Source organism: Neodiprion lecontei, chromosome 4 (genome assembly GCF_021901455.1).
Source record: "Neodiprion lecontei isolate iyNeoLeco1 chromosome 4, iyNeoLeco1.1, whole genome shotgun sequence".
Classification (NCBI taxonomy): domain Eukaryota; kingdom Metazoa; phylum Arthropoda; class Insecta; order Hymenoptera; family Diprionidae; genus Neodiprion; species Neodiprion lecontei.
Window position 1 is genome coordinate 28,702,626 of NC_060263.1, and position 12,576 is coordinate 28,715,201.

Here is a 12,576-nt window from a genome sequence, read left to right on the forward strand (position 1 = left end):
CACGGTAAGGGGTAGAACAGCTAGACCATAGACTTATAACGATAGACTGAGCGCCTCTATAAGACGCACTGAAGCTTACATATAAACTATAGAGATATGCCGGGAGTACACTCTCTCTTTTCAATCGGTTTCATAGCGGGAGACAAGGGCGCAGTGGAAGTGTAACAGCTATAGATATACGCGCATAATTTCGCCTCATACTCCTCTACCGCCTCGATCCCCGCCTCAAATATCATCAGAGAGAGAAGGAGTACTCCCAGCATATTTCTGTCCTTTAAATGTTTGCTTCAAGCGGCTCATAAGAGCGCTCAGTCTATCTTATAAGTCGATGAGCTACACAGGCGCGTGTGTAGACAGCTACCCTCACTCCATGGGAAGAGCAACATAGAAGTAGAGAGAATTACTTACCAACGTCTTACAGCGATTCGTGATTTCGATCTTGGTTTAGGTATTGATTGTTTTAGATATTCACCAGGTTCTCCATTTTGTTGATTATCTCATACATCATAAGAAAAATAATCCGTACACGAACATCCGAAGTCAATCGCTGTTCGCCTACTGAATGAAAACAATCACCCTTCATCCATAATTAAAACAAACATCTTTCATCCATAATTAAAACAGTCATCTTTCATCGATCATTATTAGTCAGCGAGTCATATGAACTGAAAAATTTCGAACAAACGGCGAATATACGCGAGTACAAACTGACTGGGAAAAACAATTTACCATAATGAACACGTGAAAAGAAGTCATCTGCAATTTTTCGAAGAACGTAAGATCGATCTTGCTAGTATTCTCCGTGGAGTAGGCCTACTGGGGATACCACGTAAAAAAAAACGCGCCGGGTGCTCTACCGCCTGCGGTGGTGTGGAAACGAGCATAAGTGAATTTATGTTCACTAGTCAAATACTAACACATTGTAGTTTTTCAGATGATAATATTATTCTTGCGTAAAATTAACTCATTATCAATAAAAGTCATGCTTTGATAATATGTAACGCATGTGGAATCGTAATACCTTTGGATTTCTCTAAGTTTAATCCGAGTGGATTCCACGTAAATACATTTTCCTTTTTGAAAAATTTAATTTCTTAATTAAAGTCAACAAGGTATCTTTGGCAATTTGGAGTTTGGCAATTCCAACATCTTTCTCCCCCGCTTGACCTTTCGCAGTCGACACAAGTTGTTAGAATAAAACACTATATTTGCATACCAAATGAGGAAATCTCCCGTAACAAATGATAAAGAACAAAAAAACCGAAGCTTATTCAAAACCGGCTACTAAAAATGACAGAAAGAACGATATTCAAATTTTGTACGTTCGAGATACGGTTGATCCATCTAAAAGACCCATTGTACAAGATGGAATACAGTAAGAAAATCCTAACAATCAACACGGGCACTGCCATAAATGTATAATATATGAAGTGGACCGATATGAGTAATTATAATCTGGGCCACTTGATAATAAATTTTTGAACAATCTTGTGTTTGGAGGTCAGCGGACAGAGTTGCAATCTAACCAGGCAATATGAGTAGAAGTTAAAAAAAAACTTGATCATCTTTAAATTTTTTTAAAATTACTTTTGTGATAATAGTTTCCTGCTATACATTTACGATGAAGCTACTCAACTGGTATAGTTAACAAATTGCAATCTAAAATTTCCAAATTATAAATCGAGTAACGATAAGTTTATCACGTTCATCGCACTAATGTTTGAATATGGTCAGGTCTTCATTATTGTACCGTTAACCATAAAACTTTTGTCAGATGTAACCATAAATTCATAGTTCGGAACAACATAATGCAATAAGTTCTATTAACTATAAATTCGTATTGTCCCTTGAGCACACTATTTTTTATGGTAAAGACAACCACAATTTTCTCTGAGTGTGAATTCAAACCACTCTGGTGGATAGGGAGGAAGAATTTTACGGTATTGTTTTATATTCTTGATTTCCGGTTTCATTTATTTGTAAGAAGTATTTCGGCAGACTTCGATGGAAAATTCTGATGTGAATACCAATACAAAATGGAGTAGCTGCAGCTCATTCACGGTTAATAACTATAATGTTGATAAGAGTATTTTATTTTTCATTAAAAGCTACAATCACAGACTAATCACTTCTATCAAGAAAATTGTTAAATTTTATATTGCTTCCGATTATTTAACCCCTTGATTAAGATGATAATTCGAGAAATTTATAGCAAAGCTCGTACACTGGATTGCCTGCTGCGATTGAGAGGAGGAGGCGTATTCAAAATTTGATGGTACATGAGTCTACACGAGGTAGGAGTCGTGGGTCAAACTTAAAAGTGAATTATTGGCTTTTTATTATAGCGGTATGACAAAGGCTCGCAACGCTGTAGGCGATGTCGCCTCTATAAAAATTTTCGCCATCCGATTAGACGTGAAATCACGGGCAAAGATTGCGACATTTTGATGCGTAAAACTTGAAACTTACCGATTATCCTATGCTTCCATAATGTAGAGTCAACCGGCTCAGCTCTTCTGGTCGACGCTAAAACACAGGCTTTGTCGACGATGACGTTCGACGTCGTAAAACCGATAGTTTTCCACACTTAAGCACGCACATGGCTGTTGTAAATGAGAAATAACGATCACATGCAGTATCGACGGGGTTGTATTTGTTATTTCTATTGCACAATTCGCACGAAATTCATACGAGGAGCGAATTCACAAGCAATCTGTTGAGAACATGGTCAAGGGCAATATGAAGACACTTATTTGAACATTGTATGGTCCATAGCGTAGTGTTGTTGTAGCGATCGCATAGCAGTTCTCATGCCCAAAACACTCACGACAAAATAAAAATTACACGTTCTAAAGTAAACAACGCACTCGACACATGGTTTCTCTACGAACATACTGAAAATATTTACCACTTTAGTCTTCAGTGTTAGTCTTTAACGGCGAATCGCGATTGTCATTTGTTGAGCGTTGAACGAAATCGGTCGCAGACAAAGCCCGTGAAAACGAAACTCTGCGCGTCTTTGAACTGTTAATTTAACGATCATTTACCAATGCCAGTCCTGCAGATCGAGTTAATTACGAAAAAGTTGTTAAAATAAGCACAAAACCGTACGAATTCGGAACGCAGGTCCCGACTTTCATTCGAACTTGTCAGCGTCCCGGACTTCAGTACCCTGAAGATAGCGATACAGCAGCGCCGCCTACAATTAGGCGGCAAAACAAAAGCCGATCACGTCAATTATAAGAGAATTTGAAAATATAGGAAGCCGCATGCAGGCAGTGCTGAGCAGAGGCTTGTATTTTACACGCTTAGCTACGATTTCCAAGTCGTTTAGAATACTCTTCATGTTTGATATACTGTTTTATTGTCAGTAGTGCTTTATCGAGAAATGTCGTAACGTGCATTAGTCGATTAGTGGTATTATCCGCTGTCAGTAAATAGAGTAAGTATATAGATCAGCTATCGACGTACGTTTCATATCGAGAATCAGTTATCAAAATCGATTTTGTTATAAAGGACACTAATTGTGTATGTGTACTCATTATACATAGTCCAGTGTAGATTTACCATCAACAGAGAGAAAATTAGTGAAAATACCGAACTTCGCCGGCATAGTGGGTTTTATTTAGAAGTTGATCACACTCTTTTTGTAAGCTGCGACAACGGCTGAGAATAGGAATTTGGAGTCCTCCCTATGGTTACAAATCTTTAAACAGCGTTACATGGTGTAGTGTGGACTGTGGAAACAAGAAGTGGCGTTGTTCGGGAACTGAATTTTTGTGGTAAACTCTTTGTTTACATTTTGCAAATATAAAGCGAAAAATCAAATAAAATGCCTTCGGACCAAATACAGTATTCTGAAAAGTACAATGATGATAAATACGAGTACAGGTTAGTTATTCCAACTCGCACAAACTGCGTCTGTTGATTTCTACCGACGGCTACATAACCTTTTATATCTATATTTTTATTGTTTTATTCCAGAATTATGTCCTTTAACGGTGGCTATCGTAATTTTTGTATTTGAGATAACGTGCTTTTGACTAGTAAATGATTAACCCAAAACTATTCTACCGCTACACCAAATGAAATATCAATTACACGCGTATCTATTAACTCTCAGCTAATAACGTAGTTAAATTTCCACATCATATACCAAATTTCTTTAACAGGCACGTCATCTTACCAGCAGACTTGGCACGTCACGTACCCAAGTCACATCTTATGACTGAAACGGAATGGCGAAACTTGGGAGTACAGCAAAGCCCTGGGTGGGTTCACTACATGATGCACACTCCAGGTACGATGTACCGAAAGCATTTCTACTCAGCATGAGAATAATTATATTTTCTTAAGTCTTTGATGTTTTTCTCAATAAGTGATATAAGTTGTTCTTAGTCAAAGTTTGTGATATTTTCAGAACCCCATGTTTTGCTCTTTCGAAGACCAAGGGTAGATGTGATACTCAGCATACGAAATGCTCCTATTCAGCAGCAGACAATTACTGTTTGATTAAGTACTAGACACGAATTGGTCCATTATAAGCTTTTGTAATACCATGTCATCTGAGTTGTGCTAACATTCTTTAACTGAAAACGTAAAATAACAAGTGTTCATTACTATTGTACAAGTTTAATCTTAGTATTAAATGTAAGTTGATTTGTTCATTACCCTTACTTATTTATGGAATTCAACATTTATCGTTAACCATTTATATATTTGTATGAAGCTCTGCTTCACTTGAAATTGTCAATAAATATCCTATATCGAAGTAACATCTAACTGAAAAATAGCAAGATGACGAAACGACAATCATTCCGTCATGTATTAATTACTTGAGTCGTCCTTGAATGTAATAAAAGTGGATATTTAAAAAAAATTGTACTTTTTCTTCGGTAAAATTTAATATGTGCTTTGTGAATTGTTAGCAATTGGTGTTATATCAATAAGAATACACGGTTTTATTGGCTTTTGATACTAAATTTTCTTTTACTTATTACATATTGCTTAAAGAACGATACCAAAATTAAACTAGCACATCAGATAAATATATTACGCATAAGGTTTTACAAGTTTGTAAAAGGTTCTCCGATATCCTAGCAAAATATTCTTATAACTAAGATGATAGTCAAATGTGCAGTCAAAGACCTGTTGACAAAATACGATATAATCATGCAATCGAACAAAAACTTTGTTTAACCAACATATACAAATGTCTCTGGCTGAAAACAGTAAGAGACCCAATCATTCAGTGCACTTTGGCGACACTCTTTTCAACGAAAATTTCTGGATACTTTTTTTTTAACATCTCACCATTCTCCGAGTTATATGTGAGCTTAAATTATCGCCTCATTTCAAATAAACCCGTAATTGTTACCTACATACAATCACTACATGAAATGTAGTCACTGGAATAATGAGAAAATATAATACTCGAAACGTACTTTCTTTCCTGCTTCAACATTAATCCAGAATTCAATAGGTCATTTTCTTAGAATCGCATCATTACACACAATGCGAACAGGCACCGTGATATCTTCAATACCCGATTTATTCCAGGGCGTGTAATATCTTTTTCAATTGTAATCTATGTTGATGTTTCTTAAAAAAAAAAAAAAAAAAGAATATTAAAATTAAGGCTCAATATTTTTTTATCGATTTCCGGATCAGAGCCAACCTCTGCTTATGAGCTTCGGTGACTGTAGCGCGTTTGTATGGACGAACTTCATCGGTACCAAAACCAGGAATCCACATGCTCCAGTTCCGTTCTAAAATATAAATTGAAAATGTATCAGTAATCCCATTACCTTACTACATCGAAATATAACGTTCAAATGAGTAAACATTATTAATTCACCTAGATGCAGCTGGACATCTTTTACTTCAACAGTATTGGCATGGCGATGTTTAGCTAAAAGACAAGCAGCGTTTACAGTTGTTTCGACAAAGTCGTCAGCTAACTGTAATAGCATTTCTTCCACTTCCTCATCCAATTGCTCAGTTGGATCAACTTCCCTTACTAAATCTTGTAACCGTGTTTTCGTAAGGAACTGCAACACATAATAGGCGAATAAATAATGAGGATGAAGTCAGTAGCATTGCAGTAATGATGCATATTTAGGAGAAATCGTTACTTCGCATATTTAAGATTGTTTGTAATTTAATAAACCATGATAAACAAAAAATACTCATATAAAATATTTTGAAAAGATAACTCCTTGAAGGACATTCAGAAATTGCACAATAACGTTTTTTCCCCTGAAGGTTTGTTATGTTGACGTTACTAATTTCAGCCTCGTAATAAATAAATAAATAAATATGTATATATACAGGGTGTCCCAATTGAGAAGACGCATTACGTTTCCAGCCAACCTAATGGTTCAATTGGAAAATGTGTCCTACAAAAATTTTATGGTTTAGAGGGGGACACATGAAGAATTTTTTTTCTGCGATCCAGCATCATAACTGGTGATACTGTAGAGGATGGACTAGTTGTTTGAAATGAAATCATATATTTTTATTTCAATTAAGATATTCCTTATTCGAAAATGTACAACTTTTTCAGGAATTTTTTACTTATAATATGAATAGTTCGTGAGATACAAGAAAAAATCAAATTCTGCAGTGTGGAACACACACGGGGCGCGGAAGACTGAATCTCCTCGTGTATTGCATGCAGAAATGCAGATGCAGAAATATATATATATATATACACATATGCAGAAATGCAGAAGCAGAAATTTTAATTAGTAGCCGCAAAAGAGATGACTCTCAATAAGACGAGACATTCTTATTAGTTTGTACGGGTTCAAAGAGGCATCACATGGCATGCGAGCGGCAGGTTCAACTATATGTCAAGTTACATGGTCAAATTTTTGAAAACTTTTCACTATTCAGTGTTTTGAGAACAAATGTAATTTCGGTTGTGGAGAGAGAAATGAGTAACATGTATGACACAAGAAAATTTGCGTTTCATCATTTAATGTATGATCTGCCAAGCATGAATGACATATTGATTCGCATAATAAAGTACGGTTGCAATGAGATATTTCAAGATCGAAGCTGTCCGTGCAATCAAATAAAATCTGAAAATTCTATCTTTGTATGGTTGCTAAAGTAAATACATTACTTAGATGATGCCAGACACTTTGAATCCTTAGTTAGAAATATTGGTACGATATTTACTTATATCAAACTAAAAACAAACCTGTGGAAACTCCGAAGTCGAACTGCTGTGGGATAGCTGGGCCGGTGGACCTTTAGCTGATTGAGGTACGTATTGTGATTGCTGCGACTGTGTTTGGGGCTGAGGTACTTGAACGGTACTCCCACTTTGCAATGTTGTTGTAACAGAGGGTGTTGAATTGCTAGGACCTACTGACTGCAGATTGCCAAGTCCAGGACTAACATCTGACGCAGTTGTTCCTGGCTGTATCACAGGATTTTGTTGCGCCATTTCTGTAACAAATATCAATGTTCAATGAAGTTTCATAGGTATTGTAATTGTGATACAACAGGATTAAGGGATATGTTTAAAATAAAGAAAGTACGCGAATATGGATTCGACTGAAGTTACATCAGAAATATCCTTGGGTTTGATAAATTGATAGATAGATAATACTGACCACAATTTTCGTTAAAAAAAAGTATAGTTCTTATTGATGTTGAACATCAATGGTAATAGTAAATTAGTGAATGTGCTATCCTAGCAATGAATGGTGATAGATTTAGAAGCAAAAAATTTTAACTCGATAGTTGTTTAGAAACTTAAGTGTATCAAATTATTAATATAATAGAAAAACTCTAAATTTTTATTGCTGTGTGGTATCATGAAAGATTGGATAACCTACAAAACTGATTTCCGTGTAGAAAGATTCAGATACAAGGACGGACACGTAACAGTTGCATGAATACGTACCAATTTCAATTATTAGTCTAGATTAACTACAGGTTACGAAAATAATTCTCACAGAAGTCGAAATTTTAGAAATGATCCAAAACCTCAATTCGGAAAGAAAACAATTACTACGTTATCCAAAATAAGAAGTAGCGTCTAATAAGTTTTCATTTTCTTTGAGAAACCATTGCAACAATGTTATTTGTATTAATACTGTGAAATAACATCGGTAATGTGTATTCTGCACTATTTTTGAGGGATATACAATGTCTCAGGTCTCATCATGTCTCATCGCTAAACGGATGTATAAGACCAGTCAAAGGCTAGTCAAAGGTTGCATGAACGTAGCCGTTTTCGCATCGCGTATATGTAAAGCTCGTGGTAAAACTGTAACGTAGTAGGCACGTTTAATGATCACGTTGAGATAGCTCGCGTGTCAGTTGCATGCGGTTGCATCATTACACGTGTGCATACCATCTGGTAGGAATAGCCGCATTATACCGGTCGTGATAGATTCGAAGAAATTTCGGAGTACGCGACGGTAAAGGAAATACTTAATTTCCCCGGATACGACGAGGTATAAAATGGTTCTGGACCTTGATCTTTTTAGAACAGACAAGGGATTCGATCCCGAAAAAATTCGGGAGAATCAGAGGAAGCGATTCAAAGATGTCGGGCTGGTTGACACAGTTGTCGAAAGAGACACGTTTTGGCGACAGTTACGGCACAGAGCCGATAATTTGAATAAATTGAAAAATGTATGCAGCAAAGAAATCGGCGAAAAAATGAAGAAAAAAGAGCCAGCTGGCGGAGATGAACCAGTGCCTAATGACCTAGCTGAGAATTTGGATAACGTAACCTCGGATAACCTCAAAAAACTAAACGTCAATCAGATAAAGAAAATTCGCGCGCTGATCGAAGAGGCGATTCAGCAGAATGCTCAGGACCTTATAAAAGCTGAGACTGAGCGTAGAACCGCGCTGCGTGAAGTTGGCAACCACCTCCATGCGTCTGTTCCAGTTAGCAATGACGAGGATGAGAATAAAGTTGAAAGAACATTTGGCGATTGTACACAGCGCAAAAAGTATTCCCATGTTGATCTAATACACATGATCGACGGTATGGATGGAGATCGCGGCAGCGCCGTCTCTGGTGGTCGAGGATACTTCCTTGTCGGGCCAGCAGTTTTTTTGGAACATGCGCTGATCCAATTTGCACTGAGGAAACTTTTCGACAAGGGCTACAAGCCATTGTACACTCCGTTTTTCATGAGAAAAGACGTGATGCAAGAAGTGGCCCAGCTTTCTCAATTTGATGACGAGCTTTACAAAGTTGTCGGAAAGGGAAGTGAACGTGGAGAGGATAAGGAAATTGAGGAAAAATACCTGATAGCCACTTCCGAACAACCTATCGCCGCTTTCCACAGAGATGAGTGGATTGCAGAAGCCAGTCTTCCGATAAAATATGCAGGTCTCTCCACCTGCTTCAGGCAAGAGGTCGGGTCCCATGGTCGAGACACTAGGGGTATATTTAGGGTACATCAGTTTGAAAAAGTTGAACAATTTTGTCTCACCTCGCCACATGACAACAAGTCTTGGGAGATGATGGATGAAATGATAAAAAACGCTGAGTCGTTTTACCAGGAGCTCAACATTCCGTATCGGGTAGTAAACATTGTATCTGGGGCACTAAATCACGCGGCTTCTAAAAAGCTGGACTTGGAGGCGTGGTTCCCTGGTTCTGGAGCTTTTAGAGAGTTAGTCTCTTGCAGCAACTGTCTCGATTATCAAGCTAGACGACTTCTCGTTCGTTATGGACAAACAAAAAAAATGAATGCCACTATGGACTACGTTCACATGCTGAATGCCACAATGTGTGCAGCTACAAGAGTTATTTGTGCTGTATTAGAAGTAAATCAAACTGAAACTGGGATTTTAGTACCTGATGCTATCAAGCAATTTATGCCTGCTAAGTATCAGAATGAAATTCCGTTTGTAAAACCAGCCCCTATTGACGAAGCAGAAACCAAGAAACAGAAAAAACAGAAAGAAGGAATGAAAAAATAAGATTCACCTAATTAGCTTTGTTACCTTACAAATAACTTAAATCAACTTACTTCAACAACTCCATAAAACACACATAAAGTGTTGTTCACACAGGTTTATCTGCCCGTAAATATAGCATTAATAATTTTCAGATTATGCGAAATTAGTCAATTTTGAAAGCTTTTCTATTGCCATTCAACTAATTAATAAATAATTGCTTTGATGCATTATTTGTATTTAATTATACAATATGCTGATGAGCACCTTAAACCTGTATCCTTCTAGTATATTATGTACATACAACATCCAAAATCACTTATATTGTGTATCATACATTATTTGTATATAATAACGCTAGCCAAATTTTGAAGACCAGTTTAATTTTATTTTATTTCAAAATTTTTTCTGGCGTATTTCATAAAATTTGTTTTTTGAATCGATACAATAATTAGTCGATAAGACTATCAGCTGGTGACATTTTATTTTGCTCTCAATTTTTTACTTTGGTAAAAAGTAGATATTAATGGGTAATTGGCAAAGTGTAAGATTGAATTTGTGATCTTAATAAACAGTGTGTACTCTATAAGTTTTTTTTTTCACCTCTGTCTTTTGTACTCATGTTTCCTGCATAAACACAATTTTTAATGATTTAACCATCCTCTTGAGTCAATTTTTCTATAAGTCGTTTGCGTTCTTCGGCTCGTCGTAGGTTGCTTAACACCGAAGTTTCGAACTCCAAATCGGATATTTTATTCTGTACATTCTGAAAATTAGTAGTATTTTTGAAGTAAACAGAAAACGAATCAAGTATGATTAATACTTACAAATATATTAGGGGCTGAAGAGTAACTCGGAAAATTCATGCTTGGTTTACTCGTAGAGGTATCCTGAGATGGGAATAGCAACGTTCGACTCTTTGGTAGTGACCCGATTATATTTGACGGATCACACGCTGTTTTCATTTCAGGCTTACATACCCATTCCAAGGTTATAGGATTACTCACAAGGCCTTTTTCTATCTGTATTGCCATTTCCTATAAACAAAGAATCTTGTGTCCATTAAATTTCGAATATTTCATAACGGGCAAATTTTTATGAGTCATTGCATTAATCTATGATTCTAATTTTGCTTCAGATTTCCACATGCATTACCACTGGACCTATAGAATTGTCAAACATTTTTAATGAGAATAAGTAAAACATGGTGTGCTAGTAATGTATTGTAAGTAAATTGTATTCTTACTGCAGCGTCGGTTCTGGCATATTCAACCAGTGCCCGTCCTTTTTTATTTGAAGAAACAACCAATATATTGATATCTCCGTGCTGAAAATTGCAAAGAATGTACATATAATTATTTGTAGGTTTAAAAAAATCTAGTGTAAATTAAAGTTGATTAGAAAAAAGCACAAGTGCTTCATCTCCATGTCCCATAAGGAAAAACAAAACACGCTTTGGGAAAAAAGCAAAGGTCTTAGATTCGCATCACTGTATTGAAGAAGAATGTACCTACATAACTAGAATCTCACCTTTGACAAAATCTGATGTAAGGTACTAGAGTCATAGCCACCATTGAGTGGATCATCTTTAGCTGCTTTCCATTTGATCTTGACTCGCCGTTCATTAAGATTACTGGACTGTGATTTACCAGCTGTTCCTCGCATTTTACGCAACTCTTCCAAGACCTGCTGACGAACAAACGCTACCTCTTCCTCGACTTGCTTGGAACCTTCAGTACGCAGTCGTTCTATTTCATCCTACATGGAGAAAGAGAAAGAAACAAATTACAATTGTAATACTTGATCTGTGAAAGCAATGAATGAAATGTAAGTCAAAATAAATTAATGGCCAAAAGCAGCTATTACAAATTAATGTACCTGAAGTCTTTGCTCATCAGTTTTAGTATTTTCTCCTTGTATCTGAGATTTTCTGTAAGCCTCTTCCCGTGCTTCCAAATCTTCCTTCAATTTTTTCCGCTTTGAATCTAATTGTTTACTACGTAGTTTAGCTTGAACTTTTGCATTTATCACCTTATCGTACGCCGCCTATAAGATTTTGATGAATAGTTAAGCAATCGTAGATGACTAACAATGAGGGTTGAAATTTATGATCAATACTCTAAACAAGTTATTACTTGTGAAATACGAGTTTAACAATTTTCTGGCAGAAGCAACGATGTGACAACTGGTAAAAATGACAAGTTTACTCACTCTGGCGGATTCATCAGTCAATATTTCTAAAGCTCTCGAAAGTTGGTGGAATAACTCTGCGGCTTTAGGATTATCAGGATTCTTGTCTGGATGGCAAGAAAGCGCTTTTTTTCGGTACGCTGTTTTTATCTGTAAAATAATTTTTTCAGGTTAAGAATAAGAATTCCCTCACAATATCAAATGACTTGTATTATACCAACGTCTTTTATCGTAGCTGTCGAAACAGATCCAACCAATTCGTACAAATCTAAGTCCATTAAATTGTCCATTTTTAGCTGATATTTCTGGCAACTTTTGTGCAAGGGAAAACGTTCAGCAGTTTGACATTTCTTGACGGTTACCAAGTTTATAGGTTATGTTTTGAGTTAGCTGACGTCGAATGATTGGTTGATTACTACTCCCGTCTGTGGCTGTCAAAATTACGCC

At 36.4% G+C, this 12,576-nt stretch overlaps 4 protein-coding genes across 6 annotated transcripts; 2 read left to right on the forward strand and 2 right to left on the reverse strand.

Moving 5' to 3' along the window:
* The first annotated feature begins 3,536 nt into the window (after nt 1-3,536).
* LOC107222701 (cyclin-dependent kinases regulatory subunit-like) lies at nt 3,537-5,603 on the forward strand. Its single transcript, XM_015662173.2, has 3 exons — nt 3,537-3,891; nt 4,173-4,300; nt 4,421-5,603. The coding sequence occupies exons 1-3, from the start codon at nt 3,833-3,835 to the stop codon at nt 4,510-4,512; spliced, it is 279 nt and encodes a 92-aa protein (XP_015517659.1). The 5' UTR covers nt 3,537-3,832; the 3' UTR covers nt 4,513-5,603.
* LOC107222700 (transcription initiation factor TFIID subunit 12) lies at nt 4,965-8,123 on the reverse strand. Of its 3 annotated transcripts, XM_015662171.2 has the most exons (5): nt 7,919-8,123; nt 7,208-7,458; nt 5,858-6,050; nt 5,678-5,768; nt 4,965-5,601 (listed from the first exon to the last, which is right to left on the reverse strand). In XM_015662171.2, the coding sequence occupies exons 2-5, from the start codon at nt 7,454-7,456 to the stop codon at nt 5,577-5,579; spliced, it is 558 nt and encodes a 185-aa protein (XP_015517657.1). In that variant the 5' UTR covers nt 7,457-7,458; nt 7,919-8,123; the 3' UTR covers nt 4,965-5,576. The 3 variants fall into 3 exon arrangements, with proteins under 3 accessions (XP_015517657.1, XP_015517656.1, XP_046592073.1); XM_015662170.2 differs by lacking the exon at nt 4,965-5,601 and having other exon boundaries at nt 5,608-5,768; XM_046736117.1 differs by lacking the exon at nt 4,965-5,601 and having other exon boundaries at nt 5,608-5,768; nt 7,851-8,123.
* A 192-nt stretch (nt 8,124-8,315) lies between these two features.
* Nucleotides 8,316-10,525, forward strand: LOC107222723 (serine--tRNA ligase, cytoplasmic). Its single transcript, XM_015662208.2, has one exon. It carries the CDS (start codon nt 8,482-8,484, stop codon nt 9,961-9,963), a length of 1,482 nt encoding a protein of 493 aa, XP_015517694.2. The 5' UTR covers nt 8,316-8,481; the 3' UTR covers nt 9,964-10,525.
* Nucleotides 10,386-12,482, reverse strand: LOC107222717 (dnaJ homolog subfamily C member 17). Its single transcript, XM_015662203.2, has 7 exons — nt 12,351-12,482; nt 12,151-12,279; nt 11,818-11,985; nt 11,470-11,697; nt 11,186-11,266; nt 10,767-10,976; nt 10,386-10,705 (listed from the first exon to the last, which is right to left on the reverse strand). Exons 1-7 carry the CDS (start codon nt 12,417-12,419, stop codon nt 10,592-10,594), a joined length of 999 nt encoding a protein of 332 aa, XP_015517689.1. The 5' UTR covers nt 12,420-12,482; the 3' UTR covers nt 10,386-10,591.
* Nucleotides 12,483-12,576: the final 94 nt, after the last annotated feature.

Coding starts and splice junctions, on each gene's coding strand:
- LOC107222701 (XM_015662173.2), top strand. CDS start 3,833: ATGCCTTCGGACCAAATACAGTATTCTGAAAAGTACAATGATGATAAA. Junction 3,892..4,172: donor GATGATAAATACGAGTACAG/GTTAGTTATTCC, acceptor TTTCTTTAACAG/GCACGTCATCTTACCAGCAG. Junction 4,301..4,420: donor CTACATGATGCACACTCCAG/GTACGATGTACC, acceptor TGATATTTTCAG/AACCCCATGTTTTGCTCTTT.
- LOC107222700 (XM_015662170.2), bottom strand. CDS start 7,456: ATGGCGCAACAAAATCCTGTGATACAGCCAGGAACAACTGCGTCAGAT. Junction 6,051..7,207: donor CGACTTCGGAGTTTCCACAG/GTTTGTTTTTAG, acceptor TATGTGTTGCAG/TTCCTTACGAAAACACGGTT. Junction 5,769..5,857: donor AGATGTCCAGCTGCATCTAG/GTGAATTAATAA, acceptor TTTATATTTTAG/AACGGAACTGGAGCATGTGG.
- LOC107222723 (XM_015662208.2), top strand. CDS start 8,482: ATGGTTCTGGACCTTGATCTTTTTAGAACAGACAAGGGATTCGATCCC.
- LOC107222717 (XM_015662203.2), bottom strand. CDS start 12,419: ATGGACAATTTAATGGACTTAGATTTGTACGAATTGGTTGGATCTGTT. Junction 11,986..12,150: donor TGACTGATGAATCCGCCAGA/GTGAGTAAACTT, acceptor AAAATCTTATAG/GCGGCGTACGATAAGGTGAT. Junction 10,977..11,185: donor ATGCCAGAACCGACGCTGCA/GTAAGAATACAA, acceptor CTTTGTTTATAG/GAAATGGCAATACAGATAGA.